The 27,074-nt window shown below is 39.8% G+C and overlaps 1 protein-coding gene across 1 annotated transcript; it reads right to left on the bottom strand.

Moving 5' to 3' along the window:
• Positions 1-6,556: 6,556 nt before the first annotated feature.
• Positions 6,557-18,952, bottom strand: LOC129688152 (interferon-inducible GTPase 1-like). The gene is made up of 2 exons (XM_055622916.1): positions 18,670-18,952; positions 6,557-11,539 (listed from the first exon to the last, which is right to left on the bottom strand). Exon 2 carries the CDS (start codon positions 11,516-11,518, stop codon positions 10,265-10,267), a length of 1,254 nt encoding a protein of 417 aa, XP_055478891.1. The 5' UTR covers positions 11,519-11,539; positions 18,670-18,952; the 3' UTR covers positions 6,557-10,264.
• Positions 18,953-27,074: the final 8,122 nt, after the last annotated feature.

The raw sequence follows: 27,074 nt of genomic DNA, 5'->3' as shown, positions 1-27,074 counted from the left end.
ACGGGATGATGACTCCCACCCTTCACATGTACTTGCATGGTTGAGTGCATATGTGTACACTCACATGAATGTACAGTATACACAAAAGTCCAATTTGAATTTATAAACATGCTACATAAGCTTTTGTAAATTATATTAGAAACTAAAAACCATTTCTAGCCAATGAGATGAGCAGAAAATGATTTCCATCTTCAAAGTCTGTCAGAGGCTATTCTGTTAGAGGAGTTCAGTATGCATGTGAGCTTTCTGGAAGGGATCCAGTATTTTGCAAGGTCTGTACTTTGATGCACCCAGAACTGCTTCCAGCCTCTCACAACATGTCTTTTGTGCATTGCTGCATCTCTTTAAAATCTGGCATGGTGTGAACTATCACTTTATGGGTATCTACCCACTCTAGTTGAATAAACTTCCTACAGGATGTTACTGAAGATGTACTACTGTTCAGATGAATTACTTCTTGATTGTGGAATTCCTGATTCGATTCAAATGATTTTATAAGTTAAGTCATTTATGAACATCTAACACAATTTTAGAAAGTTTATGGCTGCAATAAATACCTTTGTGTACCTGTAGATACTGAGACAGGCATAAGGCAGATTTGTAGCCTCAGACAGCCTTCACTCCAGATGATACCATGAATCCTAGTACACACCATAAACCCAGGCAAGTTGGTTTAAACCTTCCATGAATCCAAGTTATAATGGGACTACAAACAGTATCTAATTAAGTACAACCCTTAATGTGATAGTATATACAATCTGATTTGTTGTAATTCCTTATACCTTGTCATCTTAGGGCGTTATATGTCATTTTAAATTTACTTTATTTCTTAGAATGATAGGCAGGTAAAATTACTGTTCCTAACTCACTATAAACTAAGAAAATGTGAAGGCTGGTTGGTCCTAATTGAAAAGACTAATATTCTTATGACTTTTAGACTTTTAAACCTTTAGGCCTTGTCAAACTTTGTCACTCTGAACTCACTATGAGCTTATGTAATGGATACATTGAAAAGAAATGTTTAGTTTTATAATTTGTAACCTGTTGTATTTTAGATTTTATCTGTTTTTATGATTAATTGCCTCTTTGACTATGAAGTAATTCCTTTTCTGGGAATTTTGTCTCAGAGGTATAAAGACCATATAATAAATGTTGTCAGAAACCCTGTTGGCAGAAGCCCAGTGGTGGAAGCTCATGAGAATGGAAGCCTGTTGGAATTTGCTTCATCCATGAATTTTCAGTATGTATATAAATAGGTGTTTACATGTAAATATATCTGTCTGTATGTTTTGTACATATGTTACATGAGTGTATTTCAATTGTCTGCTTGAATGTAAGGGGCTTCGTTCGAATCATCCATTGAATGTGTGCATGAATATGTATAGGTCTATATGGCTGATTGTCTATGTCTATGTGTACGTATAGGCTGATACTATGAAAGCACCCTTTTCCCTTGAGAGTGTGTGTATGTACGAATGGCCATTGCTTACTTTCTCTCCTCTTTTCCTTTTCTTATTGATTCACAAATAAGGAGTAGAATCAGGACCTAACTATCAGCCTGATAAGGTAAACAGGCTGAAGTTTACTTTATCCTCTGATCCTGTGCAGGAGCTAAGCTCAGATCAAAGAGCCCCTTTATACAACCCCTTGCAGTTTTGTCTAGAAGCTGTTTTTGTGGTTGTTTGTTTGTTTTATTTTATTTTATTTTTTTAAATCCAGACAGAGGGGGAAAAAGTTGGCCAATTTAAATTTTCCTCCTTAGCAGCAGTGTAGCCAGTCCTTAGTCCTAGAGAAGGAATCTTGGGCTCCCTTCCTTCTTTCTTCTTTCTGTCATCCTTTGTGACCCATTGCCTGAGCCATCAGCTTGATGACTCAAGAGATAAGGCAAATGAGGGATTCCACATCTTGTCTCAGCTTCTACCCTGAAACATGGAATCTTGCCAAAGCAGAAAGAGACATGGGAAATGGACTTCGGCAAGCAGACTTTAACATGTTTAATTTAAGCCTTGCCTAACTGACAGAAAATACTGGCATATATACTCTTTATTGTTTGCTACAAATGTTAGCTATTTGAAACGCACCTTATATGTAGGGTGAATTTGATACTTCCTGTTTATCAGTAACAGATAGAAACAAAGCTAGTGACAATCTCTGTAGGACTATAGTGTCTTCAAAAAAAATCACTGCTTTACATAGGCTCAGCAGTTCTATTTCACAATGACAAAATTGCTTAGTTTTTCATTATCTTTTTTGAGGGGTTAAAGGTTATCAGTTGATTATGAAAGGAAATCTGGCCTCTGGACACTTGAAAACTTCATTACCTGTTTGATACCACAGTTCTAATCATGTATACAGAGAAATTCAATGACCACAGCCAACTCCCAGCTGGAACTCTTGCGTTAGACTGAAAGGCCATGAAGAGTTTCAGAAGAGACACACTGCCCAGCACCCCTCTGGCCGGTAGAATTCAAAGCTGATTGACCTGATTCTAGACACAGGCAATTGTAGAGAATGACTTATAAAGCTGTATAACGTTGGCATGTGCCCATATATAGTGGAAAATCTTTGGGGAAAGGTATTTCCTAATGGAAAAGCACGTGTGGTTTCTGACACAGATACTTTAAACCAAGGAAGAGAATCATAATTTATTATAACAAATTGTCTAGGCCTGCCACATCTTACACATGCTGAGCTACCACACATGGTCGAAAGTTTAGCGCCATTCCAAAACAGATATAGACAGATGCAGTGATCTGCCTCTCTCTGTGTCATGAACAGATCCACTCGTATATCAATTCTTCTGTAGAGAAGTCTGTTTTTGACATGAAAGTAACTGCTTTCTCATCATTGTGTGACTCTGATGGAAAGATGGCTCAGTGGTTGAGAGAATTATTGCTCTGAACATGGACTTGAGATTGTTACAGAAACCCATGTCAAGTGGCTCACAACTGTCAATAATTTTGCTTTAGGGAAATCTGATGCCTCTGACCTCTGAGAGCCCCTGCACATACTTCAATCCCCACAATACATACACATGATTAAAAAACCAAATCTTTAAAAAAGGTTACGGTGCTGAATGCCAAATCCACTCTCCACAGGTATCTATTTTTCTATTTCTCCAGGTGTTTTCTTGCAAGAGTATTTGAAACAGCATCAGTAGCTCAAAGTGGAAATGGTACTTACTCCTCTGAGATATTGTCAGTTCTTCTTAGGAACACTGTCATTTTGTATTACCACAGGGGCAGATAATAGTAATTCTATAAAAGAGTTGTCACACTATGCCATTTCTCTGCATTTAGTTGGGAAAGGACTATCTTTTTTCCCTACTTAAAAAAAAATTAAATTTATTACAATTTATACACTTTGTATCCCAGCTGTAGCCCCCTCCCTCATCCTCTCCCAATCTGGCCCTCCCTCCCTCTTCTCTTTCTATGCCCCTTCCCTAGTCTACTGATATGAGAGGTCATCCTCCCCTTCCATCTGACCCTACCTATCAGGTCTCATCAGGACCTCCTGCACTGGAATGATTATTTTTTAACTCATGCCTTTGGTATTTCTTTATGTTTCTCCAAGTTTTCAATAGTATCCCTTTCTTCTCCTTCTCCCCTTAAGTTCAGGTTCAGGATAATGAGACATCATGAGTGCTCTCAATCAAGGGATGTCTGGGCTTGCAAGTTACATCCTTCTCCAGATCATTTGTTCTTTTGCTGGCATTCACCAAACATGGATTTCTATATGACATTATTAGAGTGGATTTACAGGTTGTGCTCCATCTAATCCAACAATGGCTACCTAACATTGGAACATCCAAGAATGCAGTTGGATGTCTCAGCTGGTCTTCAGTATACACTGGAACCTCAGAGAAACAGGTTCTAATGGTGGTGAAGAAATGTACTTGCCAGTGAGAGTGAGAGCAAGGAGGCAAAGAGAAGAAACTTCCATCTTCCACGTCCTTTATCTAGTCTGCCAGCAGAAGGTGCGGGTTAAATATAAGGTTAAATATTCCCACCTTGTAAAAGCCAAATGAGAAGTTGGTGTTCACATTTAAAACGATTTAATTAATAAAGAAAATCCCTCACCAGTGTACCCCCCTGCTTGGGTTTTAGTTAATTCCAGATGCCGTCAAGTTGACAACCAAGAATAGCCATCACAGATGTTCAGCATCCTCTTCATACAGTCGTTTTAAGAAAGAGAAACAGAAAGATAGCACGAAACTCAGCTTAGACTACCTTGTATCTCTGATATGGTAAGTCAATGAAAACTTCTGAACATTCTCCGTGACACTTCTGAGAACTCATCCCATAGACCCCCTTCACCCTCCCAGACCACTTAGAAGCTGACTCAAAAGCCAGAGAACTGGTATCTGGCAAACTCCACCCACTTTCTGGAAATTTTCTACTGTTAGTATTTCTGGGTCTGAACGGGAAGAAAAGCTCCAGCAGCAGCGAGCCCTCACTTGCTTTAGACTGTGAAAACCAGGTGTTGAAAACACGATCACCCAGAATATCAGAGAAACATGGTGTAGATATTGTTCCCAGAGAGGGGGCAAGGAAAGGAATCTGAGCCCGGAAACTCCATTTATTGCCCAACACTTCCTAGGCTTCATTGGTCCTGGAGTTAAAGGTCTCCCAATAGCCTCACTATCTATCTGCAAAAAGAGAAGACTTGGAGGAAGGCTTCACTCAATAAGGCAGTCCAGGACTCACATATTCCCTTTAACCTGCCTTGATAACCAAAGATTACCCAAACCATAGAAAAGTCTGCCATTGCTAATCGTGTCTCTGCACTGGAGGTAGGCTAGCTTGGAACTACAAAACTCCAAGAAAAGCTAATGTTAGCATATCAATTTAGAAATATTAAAAAAAGTAGATGATATCCATGCTGTTTTGGGATATCCACCAGAGAAGATTATATGAACTTGGGTTTAAGCCAATAGAAGGTCTTTATTAGTTGCTTAGCAACTACACTGGGTGTTTGGGATCTCAAATGCAGGCCCTACCCTTTCTCAGGATATGTTTTTGAGCACAAAACCCACATCCTGTTTTGACATACTTCAGTTAACAAAAACTCTTACCCAGAAGTGAAACTACAGAAGCAAAAACACCAAGGTTATTACATTTAGGGACTTTCCTAGCACTATAGACTTTGGTGACTTAGACCTTTGTTTTCATCATGGCGGGTGATGCTGTGTGCTGAGTTTCATGGCCAGAATGGTACTTCTATCATGACATCAGTTGTTCTAAGGTCTGGGGGCCTGTTACAGTGTTAGACTATATATGAAGATAGAGGGCTTTAGAGACTCGGTGAAACTTGCTCTTAACAGCTTTTTGTGTGTGTGTGTGTGTGTGTGTGTGTGTGTGTGTGTGTGTGTGAAATGGCTGATTGCAGGCATAAATTCCAGTATCTAAGGCTTCGAGGGGATTGCAAGTACACACACTGACTTTTGCAGCTGTCTCTACTCATTTTGGCAGGGCTTGGGGTGCTTTTCTACTAGCACCCAATTTTTGCTAAGTGTGTGCACTTCTGTGCCTTGGGTACCAGGTACCCTTTACTGTGGTATCTGTATGACCTCTGAGGTCTTTGCTCGCTTAGTCTGTGGGGGTGAACTGTGCAGTTCGGAGACACATCATGACTGAATTTCCCACCTTCCACTGCAGTGCATTTTGTCATTTCTCTCAGTATCCACCACTTCCTTTGTGGTGGCCCGAGGTGCAGAGTGGCATAGCAGGCTCTCCTCCAGGCAGGCTTGTCTTCTGTTCAGGTTTTGTTTTGTGGTGCTTGCTCACGCAGACCCTTACTTTTCTCTAGAGCTGAACCCTAGAACAAGAGAGGAGTTGGGAGGGTCTCCCTTCCCTAGCAACTTTCTTCAGGCTCCTGAGCTGACATCTGTTATTTTGTTGTTAATCTAAGCAGTGGTTTCTAGAAAGGTTAGATTCACTCCTGTGTGGGAGGGACACCCATGAGGGGAGGATTTACACAGCTACGTTGTAGGGGCTTTAGACAAAACCTGAGGTCATTTCTACTGAGATTGATTAATTTTCTGAACTTCTGTCCTCGGCTGAATAAATTAGGATGTGTCACATGCTATATAGATGATTGTGTGGTGTTCACATGATTTTTATCCAGCTAGAGTCGGGCAAGTTTGAAGCTCCCTGATCTGACCTTGGCTCCTCTGTTGGCCGTTAGCCTGGGTTGTACTGCCTCGTATCAAGGTTTCAGTCGTTGCTGGCCTCAGATTTTGGCCCTGGATGCCAGCTGTCCATGGAACTATGTATGCTCCTTTTGCTTTTAGGTTACATGACCAGTTTGCAGTTTTAGCATGGGCCCTTTCCCCCCTCAGTATCTATGGGGGTTCACTCTTCTCACTGTTACCAAGTCGTAGCTATGGTTTTCCTCACTTACCACACAGTTAGCTTCTTGTCTGTGGGGTGGGCTTGAGGTGATCTTCCTGAAGTAAATGGAGTTTTTTTTTTTTTTTGAGATTGTTCTTATTCACAATTTTGTTTGTTACAATTAGCTGCATTAGAAGACAGATTTGAACACATTTTAATAGAAATACCTTAATAAATAAAAAATGTTTATTAAATAAAGAAGACAGAATTGGTGAATGGGTAACATTGCCTTGTCAATGTTTCTCAGCTTGTGTGACTTCATGGGAGCCAGTCAGAGCCTAACAATTTGATCCTAAAGCTTTGCCTTTTAAAAAGTCTGGTCACCTTGGCCAACTCATGCCCAGCTGCAAGCCCTTTTATTTTCCTTCCTAAGTATTCCAGACCATACCTTTTGACTCCAAAACTCCTGTTTTCACCATTAATGTTTTTCTTTCCCTCATCTATTTATCTATCTATCTATCTATCTATCTATCTATCTATCTATCTATTGGATCTTGAGATCTGAACTCAGGTCTTCATACATGCAGAGCTAATGCTTTACCCATTAACCTCCTCAACCCTACAGCATTTAAAAAAATATCTACTTCATTGACAAAGTTCTCATTATTCATACAATGAATTGTGCTTTAATGTAATAGTGCTATATATTCTCTTTATTCTCAGTCAATTTCCTTAGAATTACTCTTTTCAATTCTTTTTCTGGCATTTTCTCAACTTCCCTTTCAGTGTTCTTTGATAGAAGATTTTGTGCTTCTTCAATGGCATCATTTTGCCTTGCTTTTCCATACTTCTTGATGCTCCTTGATACATTTGGTATGTCAGTGTCTTATCCATTGGGTAGGAGAATTAAACAGGAGAAGATTTTCTCCTGAAGATACTAGGTATTATTTTTAGAGATGGCATTGCCTTTGTTTCCATTTGGATACCACTGGTGTCTGTACAACTATAACTTCTGATTCTGAGGACTTGATGAATGTGGTAACAAAGTCAGAGGTCATACAGACTGCTGACACTCTAGTAGCCAAAGAGGAACATACAACTTGTGGTACAGAGATTGTACTAGTCAAGTAGACTTTGAGGGTGTACTACACATTGAAGTTGGGGTGATTAGATTTGGTCAAATTTGTAGGTGTGGTTAGATTTGGTCTTAAAATGGCACCATGCAGCAATAAGTTACATAGGAGAGGGGGCTACGTAAGCAGAGGTGCCCATGCGGACCCGTGCAGTGGTATGTGTTCCATTACAACTCCTTATGGAGCTCAAAACCACTGATGGGTGCAGTATTGCCTTACAGAAAAAAAAGTCATGACTCTATGGTGGGGATATGGACAATTTAGGCTCTACTATTTACAGTGTCTGAGTTGTAAGAGGACTTTACACATTCAAACAAGCTCAGACGTGGAATCAAGAGCACTCACTATGCAAGATGCTTCGTTCCCTTTTCTACCTGACCATCTTGAGTCTCCTTTTCCATATTTCTCTTTCATATGCACTGTGCTCCAGTGTTCTCCAAATATTCTCAGCAAACATTATCTGCTTGTTCTTTGGTTTTATTCCTTAAGTAGAACAGGAGGTGTCTGATGACTCTCATTAGCTATCTCTATGGCAAGTCTGTATCTCAGTTTATGGTATTAAAATACTTTGGATAATTTGGGGTTGGGGAGTAGCACAGCTTCTAATAAGAAACAACTGAACCACCAGCATAATTTGCAGAATCTGTTATGGACTGATTGTTTTTCCCTCCTATCATTATATGTTAGTTACCCAAACCTCCAGTGGGATTGTGTTAGAAGGAAAGCCTTTGGGAAGCATCTATGGTTAGACTAACTCATGAAAGCAGAGCCCAAATGATAAGGTAGGAAGAAGAGACAAGGGAATCTTCCTTTGCGCTAATATACCATGGAAGACCCCATGAGGATATCACCAGGAAGAATGCCTTCATTGAGGATATGGCCACACTGGCACCTGGATCTCAGACATCAGTCACTAGAAGCATGAGAGCAAAATTCTATTGTTTAACAAATCACATATGTGAAATCTATGGACCATATAATAGAAGCATAGTCCTGGCCCATAAGATTATAACAGCCCAAAATGTTTAAGAAACTATTCCCTACCATGAATAATTTCCCCCTTTCCTCTATGCTTCTCTTCCAGTCTTACTAAGACATGTGCTTTTTATTTGAATTTTATTTCAAGGAAGATACAATATAGGCCATGGAATGGGCAATGAAATAACCAGCAAATAGCAGTAATGTTAAGTACAGTCACTGTGAAGTTATTATGGGTTCTTGGAAATGTCAAGTAACAACAAAAATCTTTTTTTTTTTTTTTCCTCAGGAAGACTTTATTAAATGGATTTTGGTATTGATATAGAGTAAATCAGTCATTTACTATGAAAACATTCAAAACAGCTGTCATTACAAGTTAGAGAAATTTCATCATATCCACTGTCCCTGGCATAATTAGAGAGCTTCTTCAGTATTTTTTTTTAAAGGATTCTGACTAAATAGTATTTTAAAGGAATTTTTTAGTCATTATTATTGTGATATCTAGGTTATTGTTTCTCTTTCCTACTTTTTACTTAAACATATATTTAAATTTTTCTTTACTTACTTTTATTGTACGTATATTTGCCTTGCATGCATGTCTGTTCATCTCATGTGTGCCTGGTGCCTGTGGCAGTGAGAAGAGGGTATCAGCTCCTCAGATCTCCTGGAACAGGAGTGACAGATGACCGTGAGATAAGGTGTGGGTTTTGGGAGTTGAACCCGGATCCTCTGCAAGAGTATCCATTGTTCTTAACCAACCTCTGAGCCATCTCTCCAGCCACCTCCTTCACCCCTTTTAACCTTTCTCTGGAATGCTAAGGACTGAACTTGAGGTTTCATGCATGCGAAGCAAGTATTATACTACTGAGCTACCGCCCCAAACCTTCCTTCTTTTTTAATGAAAAAAAGCTTTTCGTGTGTGTGCATTTGCGTGTGTGACTGCAGGCATGAACATGGCATGGTGTGTATTCAGGAATCAGACGACAATCTTGCATTTCGGCTTTTACGGTCCTCTTGCTTGTGTCAGCGTCTCTTATTCACTGCTGCACGTGGCAGGGTAGCTGGAGCCATGATCTTATAAGATTCTCCTGTTTCTGCCTCCCATCCACCATAGGAGTGCATGGATTACAGATGTTTAGTTGGCTTTGTGTGGGCTCTGGGAAACTGAACGCAGGTCTTCAGCCTTGCAAGGCAAGTGCTTCATCTACTGACCCATCTCTCCCATCCAGTTAGGGTTTCTCCTTTGATATAAATCTCTATGCAGAGAGCCCACAGCATCCCATTCAAGGTTATATAGGCCATTACTATCAAGAAGTCACAGCAGCAGCCTGAGGCAGCGAGTGCCACTCCATTCACAGTTAAAAAGAGTAGAGGGCTGAGGATGAGTGCAGGCATGCTGCTGCTTAGCTCCTCTGTGTGCATACACAGTTAAAGATCGCCAGCTAGGGGATGGTGCCACATAAGCAAGATAAATTCCCAAGTGCAAGCAAGGGGCTTAACTTCCATGTGATTCTAGAGGCTGTCAAGTTGACAGCACTAACCATCACAATGTCAAACCTAAAAAAATGATGCTGATTTTACATTAAATTCAAATAAAAGTAAATTTACTTGATCTGAGGGTTTATTCAAAGTGAATAGGTAGTTTTTAATTCTCAGCTTATTTACACATTTCTGATCCTTTTGCTACAGCTAACGTGAAAATATCATCACTAAACATGGATAAAGCCTGAATAGCCTGAATAAACCCAGTATATTGTTTTGTAATATCAGACTCTCTTATTCTGTCATTGGTTCTGATTTTTGACAGCCACAGACTTCAGCCTAATTAGAATCCAAGTTGTTTCTTGAACATATCTCTTTGAGAAGAGTATTCGCATCCTCAGTCACCATGTCAAGGAAACAAAATTTCAGGCAAAATAATTCTTTAAGATAAAAATTCTTAGTAACTAAATGGCCATTAGCCCGACAGTACTCCTGAAAATATCTTGAGAGCCTTTCATTCATTGTTTCTTCATTTGTAGTTCTGAACACATGAGGAGATTTCATCATTGCCTCGAGCTGATCCACCGGTATTTCCCAGGCCTCAGCCAAACTCTGCAAGGATGCATCATCCACTCCAAACACAGTTCGATAGTGCTTCATGCTTTTCTTAAGACTCTGCACATCACTTTCCAATAAGAACATCAGTGAAGGGATGATACTCAGCAGGTCATTTGCAAAGGCTTCGAGCCAAATCCTTTGCTTCAGCGACTGCCGCTTCTTTTCAATGGCTGAATCTTTAATATTGGGCAAGGAGAGCATAAAACAGTGTCGCTTGTGTACAGGCAGGTCGTTTACCAGCCTGTCCATCAGGATTGGGAAATCATAGTCATGTATATTTCTGTTGGAGATCAAGTAGATTGGTGGTTCATTAATATTACTCTCCTTAAAGTTCCTCTCACAGTTGCTGCGGATCTGCTGCAGGACTTTTTCTCGGTCAAATGTTCGTGGCTTGCATTCCTCTTCATTTCTTAAGTCAGAGTCCACCTTAGTTCTCACGAAATAGTAATCCTTCTTCAACATGCTGACAGCTTTGGCGAGTTCTATATCGTTGTTCTTAAAGCGGGTGGCACAAATAATAATGAAGAAGTCATACTCATTGAATTTCATTTTCTCCAGATAATCTTTTGGTGGGAAATTTGTTGTTCCAATCCCAGGCAAGTCCCAAAAAACCACATTGGGAATATTGGGGTGTTTGTATGGATATCTCTTCATGGTCATTTCCACCACTCCAATCTGAGCTGCACCTTCTTCTTCATGCCCAATTCCTCTCATAGTATTGATGAAGCTAGACTTCCCAGATCCAGACTCCCCGGTCACAGCAACATTGAGTGAGGTACTATCGATTTCTCTTAATGCATTGCTGATTGCAGCGTTTGCCTCCTGGATGTTTCCATTTTTTAGGCTTAATTCAACTGAAGCGATAGTTTCCTGAGGAATGATACCATTTCCTGTCTTAAACTTCTTGAAGTATGCAGCAAAGCTGGAGGCCAAATCTTGGTGTTCAGGCTTTTGTGAAGCAAACAGCTGACCCATGACTGAGCACAAATAATGGCACTGGAAGAAAGAAGGGCGAGTATGAAGTTTAAACTCTATATGTTCGTCAATTTCAAGTACATTGCAACACATCATCCTCAATGGTTGTAATTATGGATAAAAACTCCCACTGGATTTCTTTTACACAGTTGGGACTTTGTGTCCTTTGGCTAACATCATCCACTTTCTCTCTTCTCACAGCCTTGCCAACCCCCACCCCACTTTCTACTTCTATGAGTTTGACTCCTGTAGATTTCACCTGTAAGTGACAGAGGGTTTTTTTTTTTCTTTCTGCAGGTAGCTGAGACCACCACACGAGATTTTAATGGTTTATTCTCCACTGTCTCTTCACTGATCCATCTTACCTTTCAGCCTACTCTGTACCTCTTTGCTATGCAGACCACATCAGCAGAGGTGTTTCTCCTTCTAGCTTTCAGTATAATTAGGCTGTCATAAGCTCTCAGTTGTTCTGCTTGGACTGCATGTCTGATCATAACTGCATCCATATTTTTTTTTAAATAATCTATGCTATTTGGCCTTTGTGAACTGTCAGTTCTCATGGTATTTTAAAGGAACATATTTTCTTACTCTTTCTTATTCCTTCTGCTTGGACCTGGTAACAGCCCCTCATACTTTCTGGTCTATGTTTGTCACACAGTCCCTTATTTATCTGTTCTACCTGTTCAACATTCTAGAATTGCTCCTTTACTGAAGTCTCTTCATTTGAACATTTATTGATGAAGCCTGCCTGATCTGTAATAGATAACAACCTTCCAATATAGAGTTGGATTGAAGGCCAATGTCCAAGCCTCCCTCTGAAGTATAATGGGACAAAACTTTGCAAAGTGTATCGCATATTTATATGAGGTGTAGTGTCTGCCAGTCTAGTCACTAGTGCCACAAAGGTATGTCCAGTTTCCTTTGAAGTCACCTAGCCTCCCTGAATAATTGAATCAATAGCTAAGCCAGGTAAAGTACTGTAAGGCACATCACCCATCCCAGCGTATGTCTGGTTCACAGATGGCATAGGCAGGGTATCTGCAGTATTAAAAACTAACACAGAATATATATATGCAGGAGACAGGAGAAAGAGTAGTCAAGGCTGAGTTAATATAGATGATAGTAGATGATAGTAACTCCTGAAACTTGGATTTGACAATCTGTATTGAAACTCAGGCTGTATCCAGAGGCTTGACTTTAATGCTATCTCAGTGGAAAAGAGAGAATTGGCAGATACTTGGTCAACTACTATGGGGGCAACAGATGCGGAAGGACACGTATAGCTGAGTTCTAAAGCAATCAGAACCTAGGTTAGTTTTTCTGTGTGGCATTCCATAGACCACTGAGTCATGGAAATGAGGAAGGAGATGCTATGAGCAAAGTGTGCACTATCTACCCTCACGTGACACTATACACTATTCCTTGGGTTCATATGAAATCTGGACACAAGAAGCTAACATGAGATAGAAAATAGGTAAAGCCACTGGAATTCCTATGAAATACTTGGGTGTCCTGAATAGGTAAAGCCACTGGAATTCCTATGAAATACTTGGGTGTCCTGAATACTGGGCAGTCATGTGAGGCCAGCCTTCATGTATGGATGCTAAGACAGGAAAAGAACAGGTGTCAGTCTGTTATTGACTAAGCAAGGCCCGTGCCTTCATGGACAGATGGCTACATTCAGCCCCTTCAAGCTCTCCTTTCCTGTATCAGCTAAAATGTTATTGTGAAAGCTGAGGATTCCCAGGAGCATTTCTGTTTATCACTTTAAAATGAGCATGCTCAGGGATTGGAATCCCCAAATGAGCACGCCTAAAAGTTGACCCACCTCTATAAGAATATACATGGCTCCTTATGCTTTCTTTATTGGGGAGCGAGTTAGAGCATCGCTTTGGAAATGACACCCCATGCCAGCTTTGCCTGATTCAGGTTTAAGTATTTCTCCACCGTGTCATATTCGGCTTTGTGCTCACTAAAATGTGAACTCAGTGATTCAGGTTACATATTGGTGTTACTCAGATGGAAGCTTTTCATTGTTGGTTAAATTACCGGGACCTGTCTCAGGAAGGATCCCTCTCCACTGCTGGAGATAAAGCAGGGAAGGAACTACCCCAAGGACTTGCATTTCAACTCCTGCACAGCTAGGTCATCCCGAGAAAGCTTTGCGGCTTCTCTGAACCTTCAGAAGTTGTTCCAGTGTGGCCAGTGTTGCAGGACCCTTGAGCCAGCTAACAGTTTTGTGAGAGAGGGAGAAAGGCCAGATGGACCAGGGAAGCACAGACAGTCAGCCACAGGTTGGAGACTGTATCTTGCGCTTGGGGTGTGGAGAACTGAGAGGCATTCTTATCCATCCAGGAGGCAAGGAGACTAACAGGGGCCTCCTCTTTCTGGAATGAGATGCTGGTTAGGGAATCCTGACTGTGAAAGCCTCAAAGGATATCTCAAGCGTTAGCCAGGACCACATCACTTTGGAAAGCAAGCAACGCCATTTGGGTTGAGCTGTGACGATTTCAGAAATGGTAGTGGTTTGGTTTGCGCAACTGAAATCATGATTACACCTAGATTCTTTCTCCCCATACCCCCTTAGACTGCTTGAATGCAAGCACACACTTCAGGCTTCTCAGCAGTCACATGACACAGAACCTCCTCTCTTTCCCTGAGACTCATAAGAAGGACTTTCCCGCTCTGCCATGTGGGCCTGATCTCAGAGCCTCTGTGACACTGCTGTCTGCCTGTCCATCTACAACTTTCACAACTCCTTACCTGTCTCAGAGTGCTTCTTGAACCCCAGACCTGGGTCTTTCCTAATGGTAAGGAGGTGGAATTTCTTATCCTATAGATCCGCATAAAGGTAAAGGCAGTGGTGTGTGTGTGTCTGTGTGTGCATGTATGTGTGTGTGTGTGAGAGAGAGATTTTTGTTTTGTTTTATTGGTTAGATGATTTCCTTTTCACTTTCCAGAACATCCAGATGTGTGATTTCACAACTCATTCCTGTCAACTCCAAAGTCAAAATTCCAACTGAGTAAAGAAAAGAGTTTGCATGTTGCCTAGTCTTTTTTTTTTTTTTTAACCAGCTTTATGCCACATTCTGTTTAGTCCTCCTGTTTGAGGTAAGGGCTTACATAAGGGGTTAGATTTTTTTTTTCCCTAATTTTTTTTCATCTGAAAATTAAAACTTTTAAAGAACAGATTTAAGATTGAAGTTTACTTAGAGACGTGGAAAAAATAACCAGAGTAGAAGACTTAAACAAACAAACAAACAAACAAACAAACAAACCCTGACATGATAAATTTAACAAAAAAGTTTTTGTGGTTTTCTTAAAATGTGTTTGATATAGATTTATGTGCATGTGTAAGCTGTGTTATGTCTACAGGTATGCCTATGCTCATACACTGCTTATATAACCAAATTGCCTTGTAGTGGGAGTTCAGCTAAACTGAAACTGTTAAATTAACCTAAATGCCTTTTGTTTGATTAACTTAAATCTTTGATAAATAACTTAGATTTGTTGTTAAAAGGTGAGGCTGCCTTTAGAATTGTTAACATGTGTTCTTCCTGGGCCAACTGGGTTAATAATTTTCTCTTAAATAGTACAATGTCTTTGCTTTCCTCAGACAGATTGCAGCTGGAACTAATTAATATGATTAACTCCCTATAAGATAAAGTTTCCACTCACAGGCCCTTCTCTGAGCCTGCCCTGTCCCGAGACAATATAGCATAACTAATGACGCTGAGCACAGTCCCCGCTCACAATGGCATCTGCAGATTTGTTTAAGTTTCTTAAGTTTTATAAATGGTTCACGTTAAAACTTAGCTGACTTGTAATTGAAATGCACACATCTCTTCCGTTTTGTCCTCCGAGTGTAAGGAGCTGTTTGGCCTCTGATTTAAAGTACCTGTGTGTTCTGCTGTCTGCTGCCTTCCAGGGCTCTGAGTGCTATCATGGGGGGTGGGTGTAGGGTGGGGTGTGTGTGCATAGCCTCATTTTTGGTAACAGCTTCATGGGGCTTGTTCTGATAATTAGTCTGATTATTCTTACGACCCTATGATGAAGCAATCATTTCACATCCCTCCCAGTTCTTCGGGGCAACAAATATCTTTTCTACTTAAAAGTTTATTTATATTATTATGTTTTCATGATATTAAAAAAGTATAACATAATCCAATAAGTAGGATAAAAAGTGTTTAAAAGGTTATAAGTATACTGATACATTTTTTTTAAAGAAATGTTGAAGAAAAGGAATTTTAGCTGGTATATTAGCTTTGTTCTAAGATAGAGGATGATTTTATAGTAAAAAATAAAAACAGAGAAGCAAAGTAAAAAGCCAAAGTATAATCTACCATAAATATTTTGTGAAAGCTAAAGAAGTTTATGGGTATGAATAAGTTGTCTCTAGTTAAAGGTTATTAAAATGGCCAAGATCAAAATCTAAAAATCTGGTTTTATTCATATCAATGATGTTCTCTTAAGATATTGATCTGCTTTTAGTTACACTTACAAAAGAAGGGTTTAATTAAAATAACATTCACCGGAGCGATAAGCAAAGGTTGTAATAAGTTACAAAAATCTGGATCCAGTAGCAATTCACAGCTAGTAGAGAATAATTTTTTTTATTTAAGGTTATGGGATTAGATATTTTAATACCTAAATTGGTATGTACCTTTCTTGTAAAATCATCTGAACGTTTTGTTTCCTTAAGATAACTATTTATGTTTTCTGCTGATAGTTGGCTGCTCACGGGGAAAGGCCGTTGGCTCCAGCAGTGTTGGAGCAACAAAGCAAAGCACAAAGCAATAGCGGTGACAAGGCCAGAGTTCTGTCCCCCACACTGAAATGGTGCTCTGGCCCCTGGCCTCCTGGCTGGGTAATTCCTACTAAAATATCAGGAGTGTCTGATCTAGTCCCTTCTGCTCGAAAGAAATCCACATTATACCCACAATCAGCTTCAGATAAAATTAAAAGAAGATATAAGCTTTTCTGATAGTTACTGAAGTTAACTATTGGGCAATAAATTATAGGCCAATTGCAAAAACTGACTGGGACCCCCATGAAAATGAAAATAATTGCATCTATCCAGGTAACTATGAGCCTGGACACACTGTATTTAGCCCTAGGGGTGTGGGTAAGGAGGAAGTTATAAAGATAAAAGTTGTTGGGAATCTTTTCACAAAAGCTTCTCATTCTTTTAGTACCTATTCCTTCTTCTAATTTCAGACAGATTCACATAGTGGTGAGAGAGAAGTGACTTCCACAACTTGTCTTTTGTTCTCCATACACGTGCTATAGAGCTTTTGAGCATCCAGACCCAGTATATGAGTACACATAAAGTGACTAAAGAAGTGCAATAAAAATAAAGAAAATGCATTGTACAAAATTTTCAAAGCACTACAATGATAAAAAGGAAAATAAAAACAACAAAGTTGTCTTAAATATATTTGCACTGAGTATGAACACAACAAATGATAGTGATATGAGATATCAACCATTACAAACGAGTTCATTTCTTCACGGGCATTCCAGCTTTAAAGTAGATTCCATCCTTAAAACAAACACCATGGAGTCAAAAGAGGATTCCCCAGTTGAAAATGTCTCACAGAATCTACTACTACCGTTTTGGTAAATACACATGTGGTCAAGTTGCCTTCTAAATATTTTCTGATTATACTAGTGGTTTGTGGTACTCTCAGCCTTGCTCAGACAAGGCTTTTGTTGTTGTTGTTTCCCATTTGTGTTGTTTCTGCAGTGGGTAGTGTTTTAATGCATAGTTTTATAACTGGTTAAAGTGCTCAGAATAAGTGGCTGTTGAGTGCTCATTTCTAAATATAATAGGGGGACATCTCTCTATCAATCCCCTACCCTTATTAGGCTCAGGAAACTTCATGCAAGAGCCAGAGGAAGGGGTACGCGGTGTGGTGTGAAATAATGTCTTATGGATATGACATGGCATTTGCGTTCATGAACTCATGGCAGCTGTGGTTACCTGTGCAAGCCTTACATAAGATCTAGCCTGTCAACATTTCAGCACTCATGAAAGTTGGGGTACATGAGGCTTTATCCTTAGCTGAGTAGATATTAGGGTTAATGACTGGTGGGGGAGGGACTGTCTTTTTGTTTTTGTTTTTTTTTTTTAAAGAAATGTAGCCCCTAGAAAGTTTCCTATGATCAGTAAATAGCAACACACCCAGAACATGCAAACAGCTCTGACAGGAGCCCCACAAGGAGACCAACAAAGCTAAAAGATCTGAGCTCAGAGAGTCCTGCAGAGACTGATGCACCAATGGAGGACCATGCATGGAGAGGACCTAGACCCCCTGCTTAGATGTGGGTAATTGGCAGCTCAGTCTCCATATGGATCTCTGAGTGAGGGGAGCAGGAGCTGCCTCTACAGTGAACTCAGTTGACTGCTCTCTGATCACTCGCTCCTGATGATGCAGCCTTGCCAGGCCACGGCGGAGGAGGATCCAGGCAGTCCTGATGAGACTTAGCAAGCTTTGGGCAGATGGCAATAGTGGAGAACTCCCCCTTTCAGTGGAGTAGGGAAAGGGCTTCGGGGGGAGAGAGAGAAAAGGTAGGACTGGGGGAGTTGAGGAAAGAGGCTTCAATTGGGATAGATAATGAATAAATTGTGAAGAAAAAATAAAATTAACAAAAAGACAAGAAAACAGAGAGGCAACCATTTCAAAAAGGAAGAGAGATATATTCCAGAGAGAATAAAGATGGGAAAAGAGAGGAATAATGGGTGAAAATGATCAAAATGCTATGTATGTATATGCATGAAACCGTCATACAACAAATAATAAATATTTTACACACAAATCCCAAATTGTTCCCAAGCAGGTTATAGCAGAAGTTTCCTACAGAGGGTGTGTTTCCCCAAGTCTAACTTCCACTGGAAGCTGAACAGGGAGGAACAAGGCAAGAACATAGTACAAGGAAGCAACAGGGTTGAGGCCCAGTGATTTTTCATATATACTCTAGTGATATTGCACAGCAAAAATTCTGAAAAATTCATTTTTGGCTGATCTAGGGAGTAGAGGAGCTCAAAAATAAACCAAACCAAACCCCCCAAACTGGGAAGGTTTTAAACAAAGCTTAGGTCATTTCTTTTAGTTCTATCTAAAGAACATCTATAAAGAAGTCCTGCCTACCTCCAATCAAAGACCTGTAGCTTCCAAATTGAAGATCCTGGCTTTGAGGATAGAGCTCTGAATGTCTTGTTATCCACTGGCTCCTTAGAAAGAGGTGATGAGAAGTCAGATGGCTGAGTTTCTGGGGAAATCCTGGGTCCAGTGTATTGCAGACAGTGCTCCGGACAGAGGGACAGCCCTCCTTACTTGAGGTCCACCTCTGCTTTTTCAGCAGAAACAAGAACATTGCGCAGGACTTATACTCTTTTGGCTTTTGTCTTGTCATCAGAATGTGCTGACCAATCACAGAGGAAAATGGGCTTTGTTTCATTCCGGAATGCCCTGCATTTACAAGAACAGGAAAGTGAAACTAAACTATTGTTAGTTTCTCTTCAGTGACTCCAGAGTTCCAGGAAGTGGAAACTGTCCTGTCAGAACAAAGCTGCATTAACCTAAGGCTTAGCAAGTGAGAGGAGTTCCAGAAGCAACTTACTAACTAGGTTGAAGGATCTTCCATGACCTCTTAGAGTTAATTTTCTTCTTACCCCAGTGCTGGATGATTTTATGCCAACTTGGCACCAGCCAACCTGCTCAGTCTGTATAATGTTATTCGTGTGTATGTTTTCAGGGATGGCCAGTGGCTAATTGAATAATGAGTTGGGAATTTTTGATTGGGCTTACATAGAATCTGTAAGTCTGTTTTGGTAAAATGGTCATTTTCAAAATATAAATTCCACCAACCCAAGAGGATGGGATATCTTTAAAATTTCTAATGCCTTTTTCTATCTTTTCCTTCGGAGGTTTAATGTTTTCATTGTAGGAGTCCTTTTCTTCCTCAGTTAGCTTTATTCCTAGATATTTTATTTTCTTTGAGGCTATAGTGAATGAGTGTGTGTGTGTGTGTATTCTTTCTTTTTTGTTGTTGGTGTATAGAAAAGCTATTGATTTATGGAAGCTGATTTTGTATTTACCACAAGCTGTATTTGTTTATCACTTCTAGAAGTTTTCTGGCAGAATTTTCGGAGTTACCAGAGGTATGTATATGATATGTGTAGTATCAAGCCATCACCAAACAGGGATAGTCTGACTTCTTTAATTTTCTTACCTTACCTTGTTGCTCCAGCTAGTAATTTAAGCACAATATTGAAAAGGAATGAAGATAGTGGACTTTTCTATCTCATTGCTGACCTCAGTGGGATTTCATCAAGCTCCCCATTTAAGATGGATGATATTGGCTGTGGGTTTCTATATATAGATTTTATTATGTTTAGCTATGTTTTCTATAGCTCTACATTCTCTAGGAGTTTTATCATAAGATCATGTTAAATTTTTTTTAATTAATTTATTTTTTATTCCCTTTACACCCTGGTTGTAGCCCCATCCTTCCTTTCCTCTCAGTCCCTCCCTCCCTCTCTCGACCCTCCATCTTTCCTTATTCCTCAGCAAAGGGGATCTCCCTTTCTATCCCAGTTCATCAAGTTGCATCAGGACTGAGCCTGTCCTCTTCCCCTGTGGCCTGGTAAGGCAGTCCCATCAGGACTGATAAAAAAGCTAGCACGTGAGTCCATGTCTAATGCAGTCTCCTCTTCCCTTACTATAGGACCCACACAAAGCCTAAGCTGCCCTTCTGCTACATCTTTGTAGGGGGCCTACGTCCAGTTCCTGCATGGTCCTTAGTTGATGCTTCAGTCTTAGCAAGCACCTCTGGGGCCTGGTTTGTTGGCTCTGTTGGTCTTCTTGTGGAGCTCCTGTCACCGCCAGGTCCCTTTCTCTTTCCTCCCACTTTTCCACAAGACTCCTTAACGCATCGCCATATGTTTGGCTGTTAAAAAATTTAAAGGCTTTTCCTGAATCTATTGGGATGATCATGTCTTTAAATTCATTTATGTGGTTTATTACATTTATTGACTTATGGATGTTAAACCATCCTTACATTTCAGGTATAAAGCCAACTTGGTCATAGTGGATAATTTTTTGATGTGTGTCTGTGTTTTGTTTGCAAGTATTTTATTGAGCATTTTTGAGTCTGTGTTCATCAGGGGTAATGGCTTGTAATTTTCCTTTCTTTTGTTCCTTTTGATATGAGTGTGATACTGGCTTAATAGAAAAACTTGGGTAATGCTCCTTCATTTCCTTTCCTTCCTTTCATTTCTTCCCTTCCTTCCTTTCCTTTTTTCCCCTTCCTTCCTTCTTTCCTTTTCTCCTTCCTTCCTTCCCTCCCTTCCTGGCAGAGGCCAATTATGCAGGAATGGACTTGAGGCAAGCAAGTGAGCTTCTTGGAGGTGGCCTACCACTGCAATATCTGTGATGAGTGTGCCCTAGTAGGCAAAGACCCTAAGGACATAGTCTCTGAATTGCTTCTTGCTGCTGCTTGCCTTTCCATTCTTGTATTTGCTGTACCTCTAATCTGGCATGTATATATATATATATATATATATATATTATTCTTCATTGCCTATGCTCTCTCTGATGTGATTGCTTTTCTCTGCCAGGCAGATTCTTGCATAATCATTCTGAGGATGATTTTATTATTCTTGATAATGATTCCTAAATTGATTCAAGTAGCTTTTTCAGCCCATCGTGCAGAATAACTAAATCTGCTAGGTATTCTGTGATTGTTCACTTGCCACTGACACAAACTTCACTAGGATAGAGACAGGCCTGAGACAGACTTATTTATGGCTTAAGTATACATTCACTCTAGCTCTGGAGATAATATCAAGGGTCTCTGTGTACAGAAAATAGAGGATTAACTAATCTTGGAATGAAAGACAGAATTATTACCCTAAACTCACTATAAACTAAGAGATAGCTAGAAATGTATAGCCAGGTCAGTCTTAATGGAAAAGACATATATCTTGTTGTAACCTCTTGTACCCCATTAACCTTTAAGTCCTGTCAACCTTTGTCATTCTGAACTTACTATAAACTTATGTAATGGATACATAAATAAGAAATGTTTGGTTTTAATGAAAAGAAAACATGTAACTTATTGTTCTGTTGTATTTTTGAATTCATTTGTTTTTGTGATTGCCTTTTGGACTGACATAAAGAGCTTTGTCCCAGAAGCATAAAAATTATGACCAGATAATAAAAGGGGTTGAAGTTTTTAACTTCATCAATTTTTTTTTCTCTTGAGCTTGTGTGTATACACGAGTGGTCCTTAGTTACTTTTTCTCTTTTTTCCTTTTTCAAACTGATTCACAAATAAGTCAATACACTCATGACCTCAGCCTTCTAAGATAAACAGGCTGAGGTTTACTTTAGCCTGTGAGAGTCCTCCACAGTGACCTGCTCCTGCGCAGGGGCCAATCTCAGATCAACGAGCCTTTTTCACAATACTCTACAGTTTTGTTGTTTGTTAGTTTGTGTGTGTGTGTGTGTGTGTGTGTGTGTGTGTGTGTTTCTAGAAGCCTCTTTTTGCAGCCTGGCATCAGGAAAAGAGTGGTTAGTTTCAATTTTCCTCCCTAGTGGCAACACAGCCAGTTTCAAGTCACTAGAAACATTTCCTCCCCTCTTTTTCCTTCTTTGAATCTTCTGTGGTGATCAGCTGCCTGACCTCTCTGATCTAAGAGGTAAACTGCAAGCTGAATTCTACCTCCTTGGAAGCTGGACTTTGGTACCACCCCTGCTCCCTTATTTCTTATTCTTTTGGAAGGATTGGCTGTAGATCTTTGAAAGGCTGGTAAAATTCAGCTGTGAAGCCATCTGGCCCTGAAATTTTTTAAGCTGGAAGACTTTTTTTTTATTCCTATTTCAGTTTCCTCACTTGTTTTGGGTCTGTTTAGGTTGTTGACTTCTTGGTTTAATTTTGGTGGTTTGGCTGAATCTAGAAACTCATCCATTTATTTTAAGTTTTCCAGATTAATGGAGAACAGGTTTTAAAAAATATTCCCTTGTAATATTCTGAGTTTATTTGGTGCCTGTTTCCCTGTTCATTTCTGGTTTTGCTATTTGAGCCCTCTTTTTCTTTTGATTAGTTAAACCAAGTGTCTGTCAATCTTGTTTATTATCTCAAAGAACCAGCTCTTAGATTTGTTGATCTTTGTATTGTTTTCTTTGTTTCTATTTTATTGATTTATACTCTGATTTTTATTATTTTCTGACACTGACTGGGTTTGAATTTGGTTTGCTTATCCAACTTTTTGAATTATATCATTTAATCATGCTCTTCCTGTTTTTAAAATTACTATTAATTACAGTTTATTCACTTTCTATCCCTTCTGTAGCCCCTCCATTGTCTTCTCCCAGTTCTACCCTCCCTCTCCCTCGTCCCTTAGGTCTCTCCCCTAGTCTACTGATAGGGGAGGTCATCCTCTCCTACTATATGACCCTAGCCTATCAGGTCTCCTCATAACTGTCTGGATACTCTTTCTCTGTAGCCTAGTAAGGCCACCTCAACAAGGGGAGTTGATCAAAGAGCAGGCAACCAACCAAGTTCATGCCTTTAATTGCCTCTGCTCCCCTTACTAGGGAATGCAGTTGGAGACTGAGCTGCCCATGGGCTATATCTAAGCAGGGATCTAGGTCCTCTCTGTGCATGGTCCTTGGTTGATCCATCAGTCTCTGCAGCCCCCTTCCCCCGGGTCCAGAGTTTTGGCCTGTTGCTCTCCTTGTGGAACTCCTGTCCCCTCCAGGTTTTTCTATCTTTCCCTTCTTCCATAAGATTCCCTGCACTCTGCCCAAAGTTTGGCTATGAGACTCAGCATCTGCTTCAATCTTTTGTTGGGTAGATCCTTACAGAGGCCCTCTGTGGAAGGCTCCTGTCCTGCTCCCTGTCTTCTTCCACTTCTGATGTCTATCCTGTTTGCCCTGAACGAGGATTAAGCATCTTCCCTGGGTCCTTCTTGTTGTTTAGCTTCTTTAAGACTATATTGATTTTAGTATGTTTATCCTATATTATATGGCTAATATACACTTATAAGTGAGTATATAGCATGTGTGTCTTTCTGCTTCTGGGTTACCTGACTCAGGATGATCTTTTCTAGTTCTGTCCACTTGCCTGCACATTTGTTTTTAATTGTTGAGTAAATATACCATTGTGTAAATGTACCACAATTTCTATATCCATTCCTCTGTTGAGGGACATCTAAGTTGTTTCCAGATTCTGGCTATTATGAGTAAAGCTGCTATGAACATACTTGAGGAAATGTTCTTGTTGTATGCTCCAAGATCAACAATCAGTAAATGGGACAGTAGCCTGAAACCGAAAGCTTCTGTAAAGCAAAGGACACTGTCAAAAGAACAAAATAACAGCCTACAGACTGGGAAAGGTCTGCACCAACCTTACCTCTGACAGAGGGCTAATATCCAGAATATATAAAGAACTCAAGAAGTTAAACAAAAACAACCCAAATAATCCAATTAAAAAATGGGATACACAGCTAAACAGAGAATTCTTAACAGAAGAATATCAAATGGCAGAGAAACACTTAAAGAAATGCTCAACATCCTTAGTCATCAGGGAAATGCAAATCAAAATGACCCTGAGCTTTCACCTTACAGTGATCAGAACTGCTAAGATAAAAAACTCAAGTGACAACACATGCTGGAGAGGTTGTGGACAAAGAGGAACCCTCTTCCATTGCTCGTGTGAATGTAAACTTGTACAAACACTTTGGAAATTAATCTGGCCCTTTCTCAGAAAATTAGGAATAGTGTTACCTCAAGATCCAGCTATACCACTCCTGGGCATATATCTGAAAGATGCTCTTCCTGATCTTTCAGTGTAGGTACTTAGAACTGTACATTTCCCTCATAGAATGTTTCACATGTTGTGTTATGTTTTGATTCATTGTGTTGTGTTTTAATTTCCATTTAGTTTTTGGAAATTTTCATTTCTTTTTTTTTTATTTCTTCTTTGACTCATTCATCATTCAGTAATCATTTGCTTAGTCTCTGTGCATTTTTGTGTTTACTAGAGAATTTGATTGAGGTCAGTTTTAAGTTTTATTGCATTGTTGTTAGACAAAAGGAGTGATTTTAGTCTTTTTGCCTTTGTTAAGATTTTTTCTTTCCTTCATGTTTCTCTGCTACTTTCTACAAAGTCTTATTCCTTTCTTTAGCCCTAAATTATGCTTTCTATATTTTCTTTAGGTTTAGTTTGTAAGATACAAAATATTTTTAGGCTGTTTACTTCATGGAAAGTTTGTTTGTTTGTTTTTGCCCTATTTGTTTGCTGAGTACAATGTGTATATATTGTTTGGTATGTGGGTGGAACGTTCTGTAGGTATCTGTTCAGTTCATTTGATACAGTATGTCAGCTAATTCTGATGTTTCTCTGTTTGTTTTTAGTCCGGATAACCTGCCTATTGACAAAGTGAAGTACTGAAACCACACACTGTTAATCGATTGGTGTTAATTTATATCTTTAAATACAGTAGTGTGTGTATGTGTGTGTGTGTGTGTGTGTGTGTGCATGTGCAATTGGGTGCACAAGAGTTTGGTGCATATGTGTTTAGGATAGCAATGTTTTCTTGGTTAACTATTCCCTTGATTGGAATGAAGCGTCCCTCCTTGTCTCTTCTGATTAGTGTTAGATGGAAGTCTATTTTGTCAGATGTTGTGACAGTGACACCTGCTTGTTTCCTGGTCCCATTTGATTAGAGTACTCTTGTCCATCCTTTTACTCTAAGGTGGTGACTGTCTTTAAAGTTAATATGTATTTAATATAGACAACAGATATATGGCTTATGTTTTTTGATACATTCAGTTAGGCCATATCTTTTGATTGGAAATTGAGGCCATTGGTATTTAAAGTCATTATTGAAACGTAGTACTACAGTGTTAGTTGTAGTCATCATGTTGTTGACTTTTGCTTTTGTTGTTTTGTGTTCTCAGTGGTGTTTTGTGTTTTAATAATTATGGCTTCATGTTTCTCTGCTACTTTCCACAAAGTCTTATTCCTTTCTTTAGCCCTAAATGATGCTTTCTATATTTTCTTTAGGTTTAGTTTGTAGGATACAAAATATTTTTAGGCTGTTTACTTCAGGGAAAGTTTTTCTTTCTTCTTCAATAACGGTGGGTAGGTTTGTTTGCTATATTAATCTAGGACTTGGAATATATTTTTCTAGCTTCTTGTAGTGTTTCAGTTTTCCCTTGAGAAATCAGCTGCTGTTCTAATAATTTTCCTTTACATGTGACTTGCATTATTTTCTCTTGCAGCTTTTAATATACTTCCCTTGTCATGTATATTTAGTGTTTTACCTACGATATACTTTTCACAACCTTTATGTTTGTGTTTTCTTTGGCATCGCTCAGTAAAGTCTATTTTCCCTATGTTCTTTTTTCTTAACTTCAGTGAGATGTTTTTGAAAATGTATGTGCTTTCTTTAAACTCCTTGAAGTCTTTGATAAAGTTTGTAACTGTTATTATAAATGTCCTGAGTTTATCTAGGTAATTCTCATTGGCAAACATTTATAAAGGGCTGGTAGATTTTGGAGAGACGATACTGGCTTGATTTTTTTTTTTTTTCAGAATATGAAAATTTATGACTGTGTTTCCATTGTCAACACTTACGATCTTGGTCTTTCCTTTTTGCCTATGTACAGGGCCAAGAGAGACACACTGGCTACCTTAACAACCTTAAAGCAGAATCCAGGAATATCACTTACAGCATGACCTTTTGGACCAAACACAGCAACTTCATCGTTTTCGTCAATGAAGTTCAAGCAGACAGCACTGGGCATGATCGCTGTAATCTTCTTGCCGTTCTTGATCAGCTGCACCCTGACACACTTCCGAATGGCAGAATTTGGTTGTTTGGCTTCAACACCTACTTTTTCCAGCACAATTGCCTTTGCATGAGAAGAATCTCCAAAGGGATTGGCTTTCAGAGCTGTGCCAAAGTGCGCTTTCTTGTATTGTTTATCATGTCACTTCTGGTCCCGTCAGTGACTGTGGAGCTTCCTGGTAGTACGGACTTGCCCACCTGGCAGGAGTCAGAGCAGGAAGGACCCACAAGGCACTGTGTGAAGCTCCACCCACTGGCTTGATCTTTTATATTGTTGACATTTTAGTGATGAGATTGGGCATGTGGACTTTTCTTTTTAGTTTTATGTCTGATGTCGATGAGCAGTTTAGGTCAAAGGAGAAGAGGTTTGGGCAGACTGAGCCTAGAGGTTGGAAATGGTTTGAGTGGCTTGGGTGGACTAAGATCAGGCAGTCAGAGGGGTCTTGGCTGGTACGCAGCATGTTCCTCTCTGTTCAAGCCTGGAGTGTGGGGGAAGATCTGGCTGCGTGGAAAGGTTAGATATGGTGTTGGAAAGGTCCCAGCATAATATTAGAGATCGGTTTCAGTGCCGGCAAGGGAGGCCCGAGTGGGATAAGGCGCTGGGGGTGGAACCCTCGCTCGGCCTGGCGGGGGCGGGGGGGGGGAGGTGTGAATTGGGAAGATCAGGGAGACTCACGAAGCTCTCAGTGGGCT

The sequence above is a fragment of the Psammomys obesus genome, unplaced genomic scaffold, assembly GCF_907164565.1.
Source record: "Psammomys obesus unplaced genomic scaffold, mPsaObe1.curated_primary_1811, whole genome shotgun sequence".
NCBI classification, from domain to species: domain Eukaryota; kingdom Metazoa; phylum Chordata; class Mammalia; order Rodentia; family Muridae; genus Psammomys; species Psammomys obesus.
Note: the sequence above shows the minus strand (reverse complement) of the source record. Positions and strands in the feature narration are given on the sequence as shown.

Excerpts from the sequence above, each read along its gene's own strand:
- LOC129688152 (XM_055622916.1), bottom strand. The coding sequence starts at position 11,518 with ATGGGTCAGCTGTTTGCTTCACAAAAGCCTGAACACCAAGATTTGGCC.